Source organism: Mastigoproctus giganteus, chromosome 9, assembly GCF_048544385.1.
Source record: "Mastigoproctus giganteus isolate SK-2022 chromosome 9, ASM4854438v1, whole genome shotgun sequence".
Taxonomy (NCBI): domain Eukaryota; kingdom Metazoa; phylum Arthropoda; class Arachnida; order Uropygi; family Thelyphonidae; genus Mastigoproctus; species Mastigoproctus giganteus.
In genome coordinates, this window is record NC_143583.1 from 142,242,297 (window position 1) to 142,263,414 (window position 21,118).

At 35.1% G+C, this 21,118-nt stretch overlaps 1 protein-coding gene across 1 annotated transcript in view; it reads left to right on the forward strand.

Annotated features, from left to right (window-relative positions):
- Nucleotides 1–21,118, forward strand: part of LOC150080781 (uncharacterized) — a 76,638-nt gene that overhangs the window by 45,416 nt on the left and 10,104 nt on the right. The window contains exon 5 of the mRNA XM_090381251.1: nucleotides 13,184–13,343. Within this exon, the coding sequence (XP_090237377.1) occupies nucleotides 13,184–13,343 (160 nt within the window). The remainder of the gene's footprint in view (nucleotides 1–13,183; nucleotides 13,344–21,118) is intronic.

The window sequence follows — 21,118 nt, forward strand, 5'->3', positions numbered from 1 at the left end:
AGTTTGTACAGGATGACCATCTATCGAATGCAGAACAGTGAAAGGGTAGTAGGAAAGTAGAACATGAACAGTGAAAGGGTACTAGGAAAGTAGAATAGTGAACATGAGCAGTTTTGTCAACATTATTACTAAGTCCAAATCTTAAGAAATGATCTTTAACTTTATAAAAGGTTCTAAAAATGTACCAGATTTTTAAATCAACAGTGTATAAGAAATCAGAGGGAACAGAGTGCCTAATGGCACTCTTTCCCTCTAATTTCTTATACCCTCAAAGATAGAGAAAAACAGAAAAGGTACCACCCTAAGGAATCCCTGTAGAAGGCCTTATTACCATGAGAACTGTACACTGGTTCGTGTACAGTTAAAAATAGAAGACTGGATAAAATGCAATATGCCCTTTTAATACCAAAGAAAGAGTAATAGAGAGCAAAGCATAAAGGGTTAATGGCTGATGCAAGATCAGGGAAATCGTAAATCCAACTGCCTATTTAGATTAAAACTTTGGAAGTAAGCACATAGAGGTTCCAAGCAAGTTGGTCACTGTAGAGACATTTTTCTTGCCATAGTAAATATGTGAGAAATTTTGAGAAAGAATTTGCTTAATAGAGAGAAGGTAGTGTCTTTTGAAATAATTTGAGTAAAGAAGAAGAAATAGTGATTAGCCTAATTAATGCAGATAAGATTTTTAATTTTGGGAATAGGATAATGAGAGAGAGCCATAAATTAGACATCCTCTCTTTTAGATATCTATTAAAAATAGAAGAAACTCGTGGTAATACACTAGAGAATTTGATTATATAATGAAGAATGAGATTGTAACCAACATCATTAGACAGAGGAAAATCATTTATTACAGTAAAATCTCGTTAATACAAAGTACTCGTTTATTACAAAATTTGGTTAATATTTATTACAAAGTTCGTTTTCACCCAGTGAGAAATAAATATTGTTATTTTGTATGTTTAATGCAAATCTTGTCACAGTTGTCAGATTATTTCCCCTATTATTGCCTCTGGCCACCTGGTTCCATTCTTCCCGATGGCACTGATTTGTTAGAATTTACTTTTGTGTAAACAAAACCAGTTCATGGTAACAACAACTAAGTGCACTCTGAAAAAACATCATTGTGAAGGATGAGCTGTTAAATTAGCCAAAGAAGTTTTTGTAAGTTGTTTACATACACTTCCTCACTCTCCTGCGGGATTGAGGTCAGTTGCAATTGTTACGCCAGTTCAAAGAGTCTTTTGCTGCAGTAGCAGTACAGTATAATCTATTTTTTATGCCATTTTATCTGAGCTGATGTCTTTTTTGGAACTTGTGTTTTTAAATTAATTTAAAGTTATGGCAACAAAACGTAAATGGAACAGAATTAAGCCTGGAAATTAAACTGAAAAGGCTGACAGGATAGAATGAAGCAAAACGGACATAGCAAAGGAATACAACATCCCCTTACCTACTTTATCCACAATGCTGAAAAACCAAAAAAAAAAACTTGAAGTGCATGACATTGGAGCAGTGATAAAAAAAAAAAAAAAGGAAACAAATTCATGTTGCAAAACACAAGGAGCTTGAAACAAAACTTTTTGAGTGGTACCAACAAATGCATTCATCTAATTTGAAAATATCAGGTCCGATTTTGCAAGAAAAAGCAAATTACCTAACTCAACAACATGGAATTAGCGACTTTGAATGCAGCAGTGGCTGGCTCCAAAGATTTAAAGACAGGAATAACTTGGTTTTGTGAAATGTTTGCGGCGAGTGTGGATTAGTCGACAAAGAAAAGACTACGGACTGGTTGTGTTCTCTACGGTCCATTGTAAAATATGAGGCAAAGTATATTTTTAATCTTGACAAGACAGGTTTATTTTATAATTTGCTGCCAAACAAAATATTTGATGTTCGAGGAATGTCTTGTCACGGTGGAAGATTAAGTAAACAAAGACTCATTGCTCTGTTATTTTTCAATTCAGATGGCAGTACAAAACTACGCCCACTTATGATTGGTAAGTATTCCAAGACAAGATGTTTTAAAGAAGTTAACCAACTTCTCTGTGATTATAACCCAATAGAAGTGCTTGGCTTATGGTCAGAATTTTTCAGCCTTGATTATCAAAAGTGGACAGAAGAATGGCTTCAGAAAAAAGGGATATTTTGATGATTCTAGATCGTTGTACAGCACATTCTGCCAAGACACTTATGATATTTTAATCGTTTCCTGGCGCAGTATAACCTTAGTTGTGTTTGCGCCAATAAAACCAAAATCAAATTCAAATTCCAAGACACTTAAGTTAACAAATATACGGCTGTTATTTTTACCTCCCAGTACAATCGGATTTTATGCAGCCACTGGATTAAGGCATTATTTATAATCAAGAGAGCCCACCTGATAAGGTACTTGATCTGCAACATAGGAGGGAACAATTTGCAGCCAAATTGGAATGTCTTGAATGCTATCTGTAATATTGTTATTGCTTGGGACAGTATTGCATCAAGTGTGATAATCATAATCAACTGCTTCAGAAAGAATGGCTTTGGAGAGAATATTATTGAAAAACTTGGTCCAGCAGACAAATGTGATAGCAGCATTGAGGAATGGGGGAATTTGAAGGAGCATATGGATTTTGTTGGCAAATTAAGAGTTTGTGGATGATGAAGTTGCTACCACATCAGCAACAACAACAACAACACCAGAAGAGCTGCTGACCTCCAAGCAAAGCTATGTTTTTGTTACCAGTGACAGCAAAAGTGAAGAAGCATACACACTACCATCTAAAAAAGGTTGCCCAAAATGCATTGAGCATAATAGAGAATGTGTTGGCCTGCAGTAACGTTGATAAAGAAACAACTATTGCAGTTAATAATGTCTGTGCTGTAGTTAAAAATGCATATAGCACAAAAACTGTGCAAACAATATTGGATTCTTTCTTTAAATTAGATTAATATTAAAAAGTTAATGGTTTGTATGTCTCCCTTTATATAAGATTATAATTCTTTTTACTGTGATACTAAAATATTGTACATATCAATATTATACTGTACAATATTTTCATTTCTGTTAATTACTTTTCTCTTAGTTTATCTTGCAAATAAAATAAAATCTTTAAAAAAATTGTTATTCCTATTACTGTATTGTTAGACAAGACTTTTGTTTTTATTTTTGATATTATTATTATTCTTAGATATCTAATATATACCAAAAAAACAAAACAGTTTTGACACTTTTGGAGGACCTTGTTATTACTAGAGGTGTATAAAGCCTTGAATGGTTTGAGCATGCTCAGTGCCGATGGGATTCTTCCTCTTGCCCAGAATAATCACCTGAGAGGGCATAAATTCAAATTGAGGAAAGACGTGTAGGATAGATGTGCGGAAATTTGCCTTTAGCCAGCGGGTAGTTGGTTGGTGGAACAGACTTCCATCCCTTGTTGTGGAAGTTGATAGCCTAAATAAATTTAAGGTTCAGCTGGACAGGTATTTCGAACGAATGGAGGGGTGAAATGGGAGTGAGTTTTTTTTTTTTTTTTTTTTTTGGCTGATGCTGCATAAGCTTGCTTTCTTGCATCATATGCCTCTACTAGGGCTTGCATAAAACCGAGAAATTTCAAAAGCGAGTTTAACTGAAGTTTACTTTTAAAACTGGTTTTAAAACCGATTTTCTCAGACTTAGGGAAAATAATTAAAAGCTTATAACACACGTATTTATTTTATCTTGGGTAGATTGTACAAATCATAATCAAATCTTTTAAACAAAATCTATCACAAAATCTATTATAGTAAAAAAAATAAAAAAATTAAAATGCTCCAAAAAAGTAACCAGCTTGAGATTATACAAAATTACAAATTGTATTCAAATCCTTTGAATAAAAACTATCTTCTCGTATAGTAAACAAAAAAATAAGCCCTATAATAATAAATAAATAAAAATAATGTGAAAAAAAACAGCTTGGGGAAATTACTTTACTATTTATTGCTCAGTTTTTTTCTGAAAATGATCCTTTAAAAAACACAGTACATTAAGCATTTTTCCTGATAGACATCACCTTATTTTTGTGTTAAAGAGACCAGTGATCGAAATTTGGACATGTGTTGGTTTAATGGTCAGCAGCGCTCTATAAACTTTCTCCAGCTTTTCACTTCTACTGCTAGTTGCCTCCAAAATTTGAAATTCTTTGCTGATTTCCAATTCACTCGGATATTTTGAAGGCTCTTCAGTTAATTTCTTTATTACGCTATCATACTCTTGCATGGCACCTCCGTAGCCAGGTGGGAAGGTGCCGCAGTGCGTAGCACACGCTTCTTGATTAGACCGGGGTTCGAGCCCGACACCACCAAATACGGAGCGGCAAGGCCAGGGAATGACCACCGCATATTCCCGGAGCAATATGGCTTTAGTTGCTAATGCTCCTAAAAAAAAAAAAAAAAAACCCTCTCGTATGAGTGTATCTCCAACATCGGAACTAGGCGAGTGTTTGTTTTCTTCAAAAAGAACAGTTAATTTATTTTCAGTTTCTTCATTCAATGCTAAGACTCCTTTGGAATGTTTTGCAAATAATCTCTGATAAATCTCTTCAGCATGCTTTTTCAAAACTTGCTTACTTGGAAAATCAAAAGTTCTTGAACCTGAATCTTCTTTCCTAAACTTTTTGGGGTTGTGTAGATAGCTTAGCAAAGCCACAGTTTGGCAATTTCGTCTTGCATTGTAACGCTGCAAAAGACTTTGGTGAAACTTTAAAGCAAATGGGTTTTTTGCTGTATCAAGCTTAGCAAGCAGAAATTGTATTGAAGACTCTACTTTAAGTAAGTCTGTATCTTCTGAGGTTATAGCCTTCAGAATCATTTCAACTGGTCGCAAAGTTTCACATAGCAATTCAAGTGTTTTCCAGTCATCGTCAGACACAGCTTCAGTTGATAGTACTGCACATAGAGCATTTGGAATGGAATTTTTCAATTTCAAAAATCTCTCAATCATATAGAATGTGCTATCCCATCTAGTCTTGCAATCTAATATAAGTTTATATTCTTTCCCATTAAATTTTGCTTTAACAAAATTTTGTAATATGTCATTTTTGGTAGGCGATTTTTGAAAAACTTGCAAATTTTTCTGACTTTATTAATAGTTTGTGCAATATTGGCCATTGGATTGAAGAAATAAATGAGCTCATTGGTAAAGTCGGTTTGATAAAGCATGCCTTGCTGTCTTTCTTCAACTTCTTCATCACCACTACTTTCTTCATTATTTTCATTTTCTTCATTGTCTTTGGGAGACTCAATTGTGGCACCATAATTGATTGCTTTTTCATAAAGTACATCTATAATTGACAGTTGTATACAATGGGCTATACATTGTTGATGATTAGGCGTAATTTGCTTGCCAAACTTAATCATCATTTCTGCTCTATCGGTGGTGCAGGCAACAATATCCTTATCCAAGTTCAAACCAAATTCCTTCAAGTGTTGATTCACAATTTGTTCAGTTCTTCTGCTATCAAGTGAACCATTAATCTCAATAAGACCTAACGACCAATGATTGTCTTTTGAATGCACATTTATATTCATATACCTTTTATTTTGTATAGATGTATATTTGTCTAGAGTCAATGAATACCATGCACTCAAAACCAATGAATTTTTGAAATGCTGAATGAGTTCTTCTTTCTTAGTTTTATAATAATTCAGAACCATATTTTTAATTCCATTCACTGAGGTTGGTGGTAATTTATCGTATTTATTTCTCTGAAGGTGAAGGCTTGATTGTATAAACTCACTCTTGGCAATTGAATTAAAAGAAAATCCATCTAAAGCAGCTAATTTTGAAATCTCTTCTTCCATAGATTTTTTAACGATAAAGTTTTCTAATGTTCTTACCATTTTTACGGGAGGTTCACTGTTATCTTGTTTAATGTCAATCTGATGCATTTTCTTTAAATACAACATCAAAGATGATGTAGATCCTCCAGAAGACTCATTATCTTCTGACATTTCGAACATTGTGCTTCATCTTTGCTTTTTCGAGCAAAACAATTCCATACATTTGATTTCATCTTAGACATATTAAGAGTAATAAATATTAATTAGTAGGAATTTATATCACCGACAATTTTAAATAAAATATTGAAGATAACAAAGGCACAATACTATGCATCACTCCCGCAAGCACTGAATGAAGAGTCTAAACGAGGCAAGTTTCAAAATTTTCACAAAAGAAATTTTTTATTTATTTACTTGCAATTTTTTTTACCCCAATTAAATCTATTGTATTTTCAAAATTAAATAAAGGCTAAATTTGGTGAAGCTGCTTTTTGGAGAACATTTGATTGCAAATTTAATAGGAATAAAGAAGCAAAAAACTTTCTACGATTGAAATTTGATGCAGTATTCAGCGAATCTGTTTCTAGTGGGTAACCATCAATAAGGTGCGTTCCATAGCTTGCCTGGTGAACAAGATAGATGGAACGGAGAAATGTTGAGCATTTTCTTTTACGCTATCGCTCCGACTCACTCAGTCGTAAATGAGTACGCCTGCATCGTGCCATGATACAAGTGGGAAGATGAACGGTACCCCTCCTAGTGGGTCACTTGCCCATGAGATTCGTACCTAAATGTAAAATAAAATAAAAAGCATGTTTAAAACATAAAGCAGTTGAATGATCCAGACAAATGAACAAACAAAAGAAAATGTGCGTAACAAAAAACTATATTCGAAGGCTAACTAAGAAAATATTCGAATCTGGTTTTAGAAGCTCGGTTTCGGTTTTAACAACTCAATATGAAACCAATTTAACCGGTTTTATAAAACCGGTTTGCAAGCCCTAGCCTCTACTAATGCTAATTACAAAACGTGAAAATTTAGGTCCCATGAACTTTGTATTAATGAGATTCGACTATAGGTGGTTTTTTTTTTTTTTTTTTAATCTTTTTTGCAGGAAAAGGAACAAGATGTGGGATGTTGTAAAGCAGGATTAAAAGGGAATAAGGTAAATTAGGACAATCAGACTGCTTCTCACAAATGAAATCCAGCCACAGTACCTGAAACGTATTATGTTTCAGGCAGAGGATTTTAGAAATGTATTCTTTACAAATGGGGTACACTTGGATATAAATAAATTTTGGGGTTTTTAAGGAGATAAAAGAAACCCTAGCAGTTATAGTTATGGATATTTTGAGATAAAGTATCCTGCACTTTTTTCTGAATAATTTTTGTTTAAGCCTAAATGAAACACTTAGTTCTTCACCTTGAAGTTCTTTTTTTTGAAATTTTTGAAAAGCAAGATGAAGAGTTAAGAGCAATGCATGCAGCCACCTAGTAAATAGTTCAAGAACGAGCTCAGTCAGGCCTTCAACGCAATGATCCATTGAAAAAATTCAACTCAAAGCAGCAGAAGAGTTTAGGAATTTGGTAGAGAATTTTTTTTTGTGTGTAATCTCAATTTTGGAATGAGAAATTAAAAGTACTAGGATTTTTTTTAAATTGGAATAAGCAAATTTGTATATACTTTTATATACAAAAGATCAAGAAATAAACTATTTACACAATTTGTACACTACAGTAAATAATTTCAATAAACCAGTATTATGTTACCAACCCTTTACCAGGTTTTTATTCCAAGAACCCAGCATAACGTAATGCTGGTTTATTAAAATTATTTATCATGGTGTACAAAGCTTGTGAATAGTTTTTCTGGATGGATAACACTAGTGAAGAAAATGTCTCATTTAAAGACATGGTTAAAGTCAAAAGATCAAGAGTTTGGGAATTCTAGTATATACAAAGAGTACTAGGAAAGTTTTGCAATATGACGCAACAATGAATCACAGGAAGCTGCTTGTTGCTGCATGTTGAGACATGTTCATACGTGCATAGTAGCCGCCGCGCCAAGTCGATGAGCTCAGTTATTCATTAGTAGTGAGAGTGTAAAGTGCTTGCGATGGCATCGTGGTCACGAAATGAGATAAGGACAGTTTTGCGGTATAATTTTGTGCGTGGTTTAACCATAGACCAGTGCTTAGAATAAATGACTCTTGCACTAGATGATGATTGTCCACATCGTACAATGATATTCAGGTGGTATAGAGAATTCCAAAGGGGAAATTTCACTCTGGAGGATTCTGAGAGGCCGGGAAGGCCACGAACGTCAGTTACGGAGGAAAACGTTACTGCTGTGAGGAAAATGCTCGACGAAAACAGGCGAGTGACCTACCAACAGATAGAGGATACTTTGGGCCTAAATGCACCAGCAATTCGTTCGATTCTGCAAGATCATTTGCACGTGAAGAAACTTTGTTCTCTCTGGGTGCCGCATCAACTGACTGAAGAGCAGATGACACGACGTGTGACTTGGTGCCGGGAGATGTTAAAAAAGTTTGATAAGGGACAATCTCGGTATGTGAACAACATCGTGACAGGTGACGAGACTTGGCTGTACTATTACTATCTGCCGACCAAGGCTCAAAACAAAGTTTGGGTCTTTGATGATGACGACACACCCGTAATTGTCAGAAAATCCCGATCTGTAAAGAAGAAAATGATAGCTGTATTTTTCAAATCGAGTGGAATTGTGTAACGTGTCGTTTTGGACACGCAGAAGACAGTCACAGCTAAGTGGTATACTGAACAATGCCTGCCTAAAGTCATTGGATCTATGAAGAACCTGCGGCCAAAGTCAAGAATGGACACCTGGTACCTCCATCACGAAAATGCTCCAGCTCACCGCGCCAAACCTGCACCGAATATTTGACCACGACAGGACTGAAACTTCTCGAGCACCCTCCCTACAGTCCAGACCTTGCTCCCTACGACTTTGCACTGTTCCCGCATGTGAAAATGAAGCTAAAAGGGAGGCGGTTTTCCAGTGATGAGGACCTTCTACGGGTTTGGGACAACGAGTGTGCTTTACTCCCTAGAGAAACTTGGCAGAACTGGTTTAAAGATTGGTTTCGGAGGATGGAGAGGTGTATTGAATGTAGAGGAAATTACTTTGAAAAAATTAAATAAACAAAGCTGTATTGCAAAACTTTCCTAGTACCCTTTGTATATATATATATATATATATATTAACAATCTGTATTAGACCAGTTACAGTCAGAATATCCAGTTTCACAAACTTCTCTTTCTCTTCTAGTCTGTTATTCTCTTTGGAGTCTTTAATTTTTCTCTTCCTCATAGGAAGAAGATTACGACTCCAATGAGAATAACAAGTTTTTTCATTAGCATTTATAGTAATCCAAGCTATAAATTTATGATGAGAGCATGGAGTCAAATAAACATTGATTACTGTTAAATATTAAATTTTAGATCTACACTCTACAGTAACAGCTTCAAATTTAATAGAGTGAGTTTGACCACTTTAGCAACTTTCAGAAACAATTTTAGTAAAGTTAAAATCCTCCACTTTTTTTTTTACCAGATCTAGAATTTAGATCTAGACATTAGGTATATGTGAAATATGTGAAATTTTTAACTATTAAATTCAAATAAAAATTTTGTTCCCAATCCTCTGTGATTTTGCTTCAGCAAAGACAGACTATTATACAAGTATGATTATGGTAAGGTACATTGAATGCAGATTTGGATAATAAATTACTTAGTAAACTCTGCTGCATTAATTGGATATGGTTAATTTCTAATAATATTACTGTTACATTTAATAGTGGGGATAGTACCAGACACTTATTCTTCTTTATCAATCTCCTTCAGTAGATTAAACGGAGGAGGGAAATAGTAGTAGCAGTGGCATGTGATTCAAGAAAGCAAGTGTATGAGCTTATGCAGCATCAGCCAAAAAAAAAAAAAAAAAAAAATCACACCATTCCCTCCAAATGCCTGTCCAGTTCCTCCTTAAATTTATTCAACCTATCAATTTCCACAACGACAGATGGAAGTTTGTTCCAGCAATTAACCACCCGCTGGCTAAAGGCAAATTTCCACACATCTATTCTACATCTGTCTTTTCTTAATTTGAATTTATGCCCCCTTAGGTTCGTAATCTGAACAAGTGGAAGGATCCCATCAGAATTCAGCGTGCTCAACCCATTCAAGGCCTTATATACCTCAATCAGATCACCGCACAGGTGCCTAGTCTCCAGCCACTGCAATTTGCAGAACTTAAGCCTCTCTTGGTAAGAGGATCCCTTCATTCCCCTCACCAATCTTGTTGCCCTATCATAACTATCATAAATTAATTATGTAGAGAAACATGTGCATGAGATATGAAAAATATAAAGAATTAAATTTACTTCTGTAGAATCACTTAATAGAACGAACAGAGCAGGAGTAAGACAGTGAAATGAAGAGTCCAGAACTGTGTTGTGGCTGGCTTTGTTTTGCAGTTCTGCAGGCATATTCTGGACTTGGGTCACATTTTTCTTTGTTGTTGCAAGCTGTTGAGTGGTTTTGTCCATATGCTTTTATTCTGGGTTTATTTATTTATTCTGAAATTCTTTTATGTATTGCAAATTTTATATTCTCCTTTCACATTAGATTGCTTTCTAAAGTCTAGATTGTAGTGGTACAGTGTTGTTAATCCCAGATTCTCATCAACCTGCATTATGAAGAATTTCTTTTTTCGCCTAACATATTACAAAATATTTGTATAACAGTATTTAAACTGCAATACAAAGTAATGGTGCTATTACTATGTCATGTTGTTATAACAGATTAGCAATACAAAATAATAGTTTTAGTAAACATTGCACATTGTCATATGTATATTCTACATGGTACAATAGAAAAAGTTATTTTTTACCGTATCATGAATATCAAATATCTTGAATAGCAAATAGCAAAAAATCTCTTTATTGGAACAAAATACCATCTAAATTACACTGCACATGACTTCTTTAATTATGCACTTGTGCCATCTATGATACAATTTTTGAAAGCAGTTCATCAGTTCCTTCACTGTTATTCACTGTTATAGAATACAAATTTGCGCCTTGGTGGCAGTAATTATTTTGGCTTTATTATTGAAGTGCTGACCCTGTAACTGTTATTGTTGCTTCATTTTTAGGAACAGAAAAAAAAGAAAAGAAAAAAAAAAAGGCAAAAGGTCATTAGGTGAGTATGACAGATGTTGCAAAATGAACGTGCATGGTAAGCACCTGCTGAATAAGCAAGGAGCCATGTTCTGGCACAGTGTCGTATTAGAGCATCCAATATTGTGCAGCCCACTCTTTCAGGTTTCTTAGAATTCTAATTCATATTCTAAGAATGCACCATTTCGAATGAAATTGTGGTGAAACAACACTTCCAACATGACTTTCTCCTTGGATCTATCTTTACAAAACTTCTTGTTATGAGGAGAGGTTAATGATTTCTATGCTAATGACTGCCACTTTGTTTAATGGTCATATAAAGAAAACACCAAATTCCATCCTCAGAGACAAACATTATGACCAACTATATACAAATAGTATGGTTAGTCAACATTGATTTCCAAAATGAATCATTTCAGAGTTAGCTTTCTGGGCCTTAGTAAGCATTTTCAGTAGCACATATGCTGCTTGACTTGGTATCAACAGATCATGCAAGATGCCGTGACAGCTTCCTTTGTGAAATTTTAAAACCTCCACAACTTTGTTGACTGTTTGGTGTCAATTTATCTGAGCAAGATGTCTAACATATGCGATTTATTTTTCAGAAGTGCAAGTACAGTACTTGATTTTGTACATTTTGCCAACTGCACTGTAAATTACATAATATACTATATATACTGTACATTCTCTCAGTTTTAAATGCCTATGATGCAAAAAGGACCTTGCAATGCTGCCTGCTGATGATTTTTATTAAAACAGTTTGACCAGTGCCATTATTACTGGACACTTAATATTATTATAGCATATAGGTGGTCATTATCTAAGCCTCTGAAACCTTTATGGAAAATTATCTAAATGTCTTATATTTGGTAGTGGAAATCAGTATGAATAGTTTTTACTATTTTTATTTATTTTATAAAAACCACAGATTAAATAACGAAAACTCTGTGCTTTTCATACATCTTTTCCAGAGTAATGTATAAAGTCTGTAACATTGACCTCTCATATTTATAAGACTATTGTTAAGCATTGTTCCACAGTTGCACTACAAATAAATAGGACTTTCCAAAAAAAAGGTATATTTCTATTTATTTACATTGTATGCAGAGAAGGCTTGTTTCAGAGATTGTTCCATCATCAATGGGCAGATAAATGCCATCAGATTCCATCATCATAGATGCCCATGTCATACTAATAAAAATTTTAATGTGAAAGATGTAACAACAATTCCTGCAACAAGTAATGATGCCGGTATTGAATTACCACAAATAGTAGTTCTAAATTCTGTTTACAGAACATACTGTTTAGAACAGGGGTGGGCAACCTCTGGCCTGCAAACATGCATAATCCGGTCCACAATTGTTTTCAGAATATATTTATTATTATATGTATTTTGGAATTTTGACAATTAGATAAATTGTAGAATTCTTAAAGTACCGATTTAAATTGACTTGAATTAATAGTATAGCTTAATTTGCGGTACTCACCTTTAAGCTATGCTATTAATTTGAGTATTTTTGAATTAATGGAATTTCTGACGTAAATTTAGAAAGTACTCTGTACATTACTACGACAAATATAAATTCAGATATCGATTCACTGATTAAAATAAATAGTATCAAATCTCTCATTAAATATTATAAAAATAAAAAATTGCAATTTTTGTTACTGGAATTGTATTTGTATTTTAGTAATTTTATATTGAATATGTATGTAGTTTTTCTTATTAATAATATTAATTACGTTTATATATAAATATTAGAATAAATAACATAAAACTGTGTATGGCAATTTTTTCATTATACACCATTTTAATCCTAAAAATTGTGGAAAGCTTTAAAAAAAAAAAAAAAAAAATTTTTGTATTGGCTTGTATGTTCTCAGACATTTTATTTGGCCCACTGTTTATAAAGGTTGCCCACCCCTGGTTTAGAACATAATTACCAAATATTATAAGCAACAAACATTTTTCGTATATATTCCATAATGCTGTAGCTTAAAAAAATCTTTTATTTTGAAAAACAAACTTTTTATTCCAAAAAAGTGATATATAAGTGGAAATAAATACTTATCAAATGGTAAAGGGTATTCCTTATCCTTACTGTTGAAATATAATGTACATAAATAGAGTTATTGTTATTTCCTCTTATAGGATATTTGGAGATTGTTTTGCAGTCTACTGTGTTGACAATACTGTGTCTGTTTGGAATATGAAAAGTCCTCAGCATCCATACCAGCGTATGGATGTTAGTCTTTTGCTTAATATCATTCCTAAAGAGCTTGTTCATTGGATTGGATTTTGGCATAATAAAGTTAGTACTTCAGATTTTTGATCCTATTTGCATTATTTCTTAATTTATTGTAAATTTTAAAATTATCACCTTTACATTATGCAGTTTAGTTTTTTTTTTTTTTTTTTGCATTAGCATTAGTAGAGGCATATGATGCAAGAAAGCAAGCTTAAATAACATTAGCCAAAAAGGGGAAAAAAACCTTCCCGTTTCATCACACTGGCTAAAGGAAAATTTCCACACATCTATTCTACAACTGTCTTTCCTCAATTCGAAGTTCTGACCCCTCAGATGTGGAATCTGAGCAAGAGGAAGACGAATCCAATCAAAATTGAGCTGGCTCAAACCGTTCAAGGCCTTATACACATTAGTCAGATCACCTTGCAGGAGCCTAGTCTCCAGATGATGCAATTTGCAGGACTTAAGTAACAGAGCCCTTTGTTCCACTCACTAATCTCATTGCTCTTCTCTATACTTGTTCTAGCAACTCTGCATCTTTCCTAAAATGAGGTCTCCAGACCTGTATGCAGTACTGAAGGTGTGTCCTGACTATTGCCTTAAATACCCGTGGATAATCACCACCTTATCCTTGCTAGCAAAATTCCTATATATCATTGACAAGACTCCATGAGCTACTCTTGCAGCCTGTCTGTACTGCTCAGAAAACTTCATATCTGACTGCACAATTACCCCAGGTCTTCTTCATTCTCCACTATCCTGAGTGTAGTACAGCACAGTTGGTATGTTACTGCTACCTGTATGCAGCACTTTGCATTTGTCATTATTAAACTTCAGTTGCCACCTCTCTGCCCATCTGCTCAACTTTTCCAGATCCTGTTGCAGTAGCATACCATCCTTACTGTCATTAATAACCCTACCAACCTTTGTATTGACTGCAAACTTGGACATTAAGCCTGATATAACTTCATCAGTATCATTGATAAATACAGAAAATAACAATGGGCCCAACACAGACTCCTGGTGGACACCACTAATAACATTAGTTCAAGAAGAGCAGTATCCATTGGTTACCACTCTGTCTTCTCCCACTCGACCATCCATTTATCCATAGCAGCAACTTGTCCTTAATGCCATACTGCTCCAACTTGTGGAGTAGTCTTTCATGTGCAACAGTATGAAACACTTTCCTAAAATCCAAGTATATGATATCCGAGTTATTTTTTGCATCCAGTTTCTCTATGACCACATCACAGTATCCAATCAGATTGGTCAGACAAGACTTCCCCGTAACAAACCCATGCTGTGTCTGAACTATAACTGCAGTCTTGTCAAGATGATCCTGCAGTGCTTCTTTAACCACTGCCTCCATTGTTTTCCCCGGAACAGAAGTTAAACTAACAGGTCTGTAATTACTCGTTTCACCTTTCAATCCTCCTTTGTGAATTGGGTATACATTTGCACATCTCCAGTCCGTGTGGACCCCCCCCCCCCCTGAGTCCAAGGATGCCCTTATAACCATGGCTAAGGGTTTGTTTACTTCTTTTGCTGCTTCCTTTAATATAACTCAATAGATGCCATCCACTACAGGTGCCTTTTTATGTTTAACTTCAACAATTTCTCCTCCACTTTGCTCTCAGTTATTACAAAATCATTTAACTCCCTGTTAGAGTTTGATAAGCTTCTGGCCTCTACTTCCCTGCAGAATTCCTCGTATGTGAATGTAGATGCAAAATACTCATTTAGTTTATCAGCTACCTGAGTAAAATTAACAATCAAACCATCGATATCAAGTGGACCAATCTGATTTATCCCCTTCCTTCTAGAGTTTACATAAGTGAAGTCTTTACTGTTTTTCTTTGCATCCTTTGAACAAGATTTCTCGTAATCTGCCTTTGCTTGTCCAACCTCCTTTGTGACTTGATTACAGGCTACCTTATATCTACTATAGGCATCTGTGTCTCTTGATAATTTCTATGCATCCATGCATTTTTCTTCTCTGCCATGAGTCTCATTAGTTCATCTGACATCCATTTAGGCCTAAGCCCTGAACAGTATTTCTTAGTTGGTATGAAAAGCCTAGTAGCTTCCAAGATTAATTCCTTTGATGCTTCCCATTTAAAATTTGCTCTTGGTAACATCATCAGTTGGTCCCATTGTATGGAATTTAAAAACTGTCTGAGACCACTGTAGTCACCTTTACGAAAGCAAAATCCCATCTTTAAGTAAATCCCACATCAGTACTCTGCAATCACTACCACATAGTGGTTCCTTAATCTGCAGATTCTTAATTCATGCATAATCATTGCTGGTAATCAGATCAAGAGTATTACTGCCTCTGGTTGCTTTTCGAACATGCTGCTGTAGAAAAGAGTCATCCAATAAATCCACAAAAGTCTTGCTAGTGTGTGAGTGATCAATCCACAAGTTCCAGTCTATATCTGGGAAGTTAAAATCCCCCATAATAAGACACTCTGATTTACTGGCCCACTCTATTTCTCTGTGCAGATGTTTGTTGAAGTCATTAGTCCTATAGCACACTCCTACTCTCAATTTTTCTTTCCCAGTGCTTACGTCACACCAAACTGACTCATCACTACATTGTTCACCCATGTCAACTGGATGCACTTCCTTAGATTTTGTGTATTTCTTAACTAACAGCATGATTCCCCCCTCCCTTTCTATTCGGTCTATTTTTTCTGTAGCATTTTACTTTCCACATTCCTTATATCTGTATGACACCACGTCTCTGATATTCCAACAATATCTGCCTTCGTTGTCTTGATCAGCACCTCAAATTCATCAAATTTATTTACCGTACTTCTAGCATTGGTGTACATGCAAGTATACATGCTCCTATTCTTACTCTTAGTTACCCTGACACAGCCCATGTATTTGCTTGTTCCATGATAACCCCAACAGTCCTTGAAATCCCCAGCACTTTGCTTTCCAGGCTGCTGCTCATTCCAGTAGAAGCAGTGCAAGAATCACTTTCACCTCAACATGCTACTACTGTTAATCTATTAGTCTGAATCCCCCCCCCCCCAAACTAGCATTTTTCCAACCCATCTAACACTGCCTCAATAGCATCAGCAAATATTCTTGCACCATTTATATTTAAGTGTATCCCATCCCTGTAGAAACTATCTCTCCTGTTAACAAGCACAGAACACGCTGAGAAAACTTCTACCCCACAAACCTTGCACAACTTCTCCAGGGCCGAAATGATTGACAAGGCTCTGATCATGTACTCACTCCTATTGTGAGTATATGATCACTATTTTGTCTGGGCAGAATTGCAGACACTTCCAAATTTAACCCCATCTTATGACTTTTTTTCAACATTGATCTGTACTTGTTAAGCAAGTCCACAGATCTCCTATTCTTAATGTCATTAGTGTCAACACATACAACAATATCACCTTTTGTACCCTTAAAAGATGATATCTGCTCTACAACGTCATCAGCTTTTGCCCCTGGCAGACATACCTTGGTCCTATTCCACACAATATATTTCCCATCTCCCTGACATTAGTAACCAGTAATAACTAGCTCCTGTGGGACCAGCACATTCTACCCTGACGATTGCTGCTGTGTTGCCTGAATCACAGAGCGCACTCTGTTGTTGAGTTGGGCAGCTGAGAGCTTGATAGGTCCCCATTTTAATTTCTACGAGGGCATCTACCCTATTCTTCAAACCTTCATAGATGCCCATCAGAACGCTGAGTTGGCACCTATTTTCTTGACCCTCTCTGTACATATAGCACATACAAAGACTAGAACATGTCCTGTTCCAGAAATCCACAAACATTTCATAAGTTGCACATTTTTTTAGGCTGTGATGTGTTGGAGAATCACCCCCTTCAGTTTTCCCTGAGCCATAGTACTCGTGCTACTTTGTGCACACTGCTTTGCTGCTCTAGTGTGGGCCATGATTTCCGTTTAAATATGATTTAATTAATTAACAATGAAAATTTAATAGGGCTAATAAATTTAGTCGCTTAATTGACTATACTATACTATGTTAAGCGAATGCACTGATATGCATTATGCTATCTAGTTTTACATTATACTTTGCGCTATCAAGTTCGAGATTTATCTATACCGTAACAATCACAATGTTAAATTAGTTATATTCTTAGCTAAGTACAAAATATATATGCCCAAAAGGGCATATATATTTTGTACTTAGTTTGATTAAAACTAAGTACTGAGTTTGATTAAAACCTTCAAACTACTTGTTTATTTCAATTAAGGCCCTACTATTCTTCTGTGCTATGGTTACGTGCTACAGTATTTGCGCCAAAACACCGATACAATAGTGGTATGAGTAGCGGGTCATGACTTACAAAATCACTGGCTAAATTTAAAAAATAAGCTAACGAAACACTACTAAGCCTATTTAATCTATTCGTAAAACAAAATAATACATTGATTAATGAAAAATACGATAAAATTTCTAAGAAAACTTATCCGTTTGAAGGAGCTCGAGGAGTCTAATTCCTCGCAGCTATATGTTTTTTTTCAGAAAAGACCAGAAAAGAACTCTGCCATGTCTTATATATGAGAAATTGAAGACATGATGGGATTTATTGTAAAAATGTTGAAACTTACTGGGTTTTATTTCCTCGCCTGTCCATGGCAAGGAACTAAAATTTAAAGCATTGTGCAAATGTGATTATTGAAAGGAGGGAGCTTGCCTTATTTCCAGAAAACAGTTGGGGTTACATTTTACATTTGAATATACATTACCATAATTTTTTTTTTCAGCGAATTTATATTATAGAATAATATTTATACTTAGATTTATATATATATATATATATATATATATATATATTTTTAGGAATTTCAAGAATCTTTGCTGCTGCTTAAATTGACAATGAGAGAAAAAGAAAAAAAAAAAAGAGAAGTTAGGTGGGGAAGATTAATAAAAAAAAAAAAAAGTTTAAGTAACTGTAAAATTTCTAAAGTAGAAATTGTAAAAAATTTAATGAATTACAAAATGAACTGGAACTTACATTCAGTGTGTAAGGTATTCTAAAGTACAGGACATGGAGAATTTGGGTTCCTCTAACAAATAGTCATCAGTTGAAAGCACTGGAAGATGCAGTTGTAGTTTTGTAAGCTGAAAATGTCATGAATTGTTGGAAAGTTTTTGTTGGTCACTGAACTATATTTGCACTACACATTGAACCTTGTGAGGATTAAAACAATTGCTTGATGCAAGGCCTGGTAGTTGTGGGGATGACCTCCATGAACAGATTCTTGACCATTGGTACTATCTTATGTGATATGGATTGGTGCATCATAAGATTATAAACACACTCCCTTGGACGCCGACCGGGCTAGCCGAGTGGGTAAAGTACCTGCCTGGCAACCCAAAGGTCGCGGGTTCGATTCCCGCTTCGGGCTTGGATCAAAGTACTGCAAAAACCTTGGGAGGTGCAATATGGCCACAGAAGCCGATGCGCCAACAACTACCAAATCAAAAAAAAAAAAAAAAAAACTCCCTTGGACAAAATATCATTTGGTTATGACTGACTTCAGACTGCTCTTCAGAACATTTTACACAAAAAACTTTGCCACTATAAAGCCATTTGTGTTCCAGAAAACAGGCAACATGGCCATTCTAGTTGATGGTACTCTCCAAACCAATTATTTGGTTTGAAGTGGCACCATCCTTCATAGCTGAAGCTATGAAGTTTGGTGCCACTCCAAAAAAGTCAACAAAACATCTTATTGCATATTATCTTGCTGATTAAGCATGCTACAAGAATTCAGAGTTTGACATTTGTTTACTGGAAGTTTTATGTGTAGATACTTGAGAGTTGCAATTGGACCACTGAGCACATTATTGATATTCTTTGTGCTAAAAGTCAACAGAGCACCGTTCAACTCTGTTCACCTTTAGTGAAGTCGACATTGAAAAACAAAACATAATGCATAAGCATATTTTAAAAAATCTAAAAAATAATAGAAACTTGACTAAAATTAAAGTTGTCAGGAAGCTGTAAAAGAAAAGTGAATACCAGAAATCTAGCAAAATTAGAAGAGCTGGCTTACTCATTTCCAAATTTGTTTTAGATTGTTTTCTAAATGCTAATTTGTTCTAGATTGATTGTCTAAATGTTAATAAATCGTTTGTTGCTGTATTCAGTGAAGAATTTCTTTCTGCATATAGTAGGTATGTGTGTCTTGAGACTCATTTTGAAAAGAATCATTGGGAAATCATCTGCCGCCAAGGCCGGTATTTTTCCTAATCTCGAACTCTGTATTCATTAAAGAGAATAAGACATAAGCTGCCAGCCTGGATTATAGAAGGGATTTTCAAAAGGAAATATCTTCTGCTAATGATGTATATGATCCAATTATGAGATAATTTGGAGTAATTTAATAGTTGTATATACTTAAATATAAACATTATATATATATGAGCCCTTTATTTGAGAGGTTTGAGGAAGCAGGATTCCCAATAATTCTACCATGAAGTGGGAGACCATCTTGCACTGCACATCAGTGAAAAGGCTGTTCTCAAGAAATAAGAACAGCCAGTCAGGCTTTCCAAGTACAACTGTATGGAATCATCCACATTAAGGATACATTACATCTAAATTATCCTTATAAAATCCCACACGTTCAACAAAATTTATCAAAGTGAAAAGCATTTTCCAAATGGGAGTGGGTGAATTCCCACATTTGAGCAATATACCAACATTCCCCATGCCTAAATCAAATTTTTTCTACAGACACAAAAGATAATTGTATGGTGTGGTTTTTATTGTTATTTTTTATTGCTTTTTTTTGGATTGGGGGTCTTGTGCCATTGGTTTGTAAACCTCCATGGTTGCAAGTTGACAATATACCAACCTTTCATGCCACACCATCATACCTAGGTATAATGATGTGGCATCGTACCTAGGAATGCTGTCACCACCATAATATTCATGCACATTGCTGCACATCCCATATTACTGAGCATGGTAACACAAAATTTTGATTTTAAAATTCAAAGTGAAAAGCATTTACCAAATGGGGGTGGGTGAACACCCACAACTCCCACATTTTGGGCAATAGACAATCCCCATACCTAAATCAAATTTTCTCTGCAGACACAAAAGGTCATTGTATGGATGGGGAAGATACTATCCATATGCATGGCCCCATGGATCCCCAGATTTGACTTGCCAATTTTTGGTTATGGGGCAATCTCAGTTTTTGCGCACGCACACACACACACACATTGTATATGTGTAGAGGTAATCAGACATCTATAAAAGATGCCATATGATGAAAAGTTGCAGCAATTTCAATGCATTATGTTGTTTTCTACTGTGAGCAGATAATATAACGCCGACCGGGCTAGACAGGTGGGTAAAGTGCCTGGCAACCCAAAGGTCGTGGGTTCGAATCTTGCCTCGGGCTTGGATCAGAGTACTGCAAAAACCTTGGAAGGTGCATTATGGCCACAGAAGCCAATGTGCCAACAACTAACTAAAAAAAAAAAAAAAAGGTAATATAGCACCAAAACAGCATTTGAATAAGTTGGTGGACACATTTAAGCAGTTGTTGCTGTAATTTTTTTTATGACCCATGTCTCTTCGACATCCCTTTGTGCAACAGCATCCCCATCCAGTAAGGTTTGGAACTGACTAGTTTTGGCTTCATAAAAATCATACACCTTGTCAATATTATTCTGCAACTAATAGTTCTCCTTTAATTAATTTTTAATTCTTCTTTAACAGGCTTTTGAAACACTCCATATGTTAAAATCATGTTATGGAATAGTATGTTCACATAAAATCAGCATGTTAATTATAAAAAAGAAAAAAAAAAAA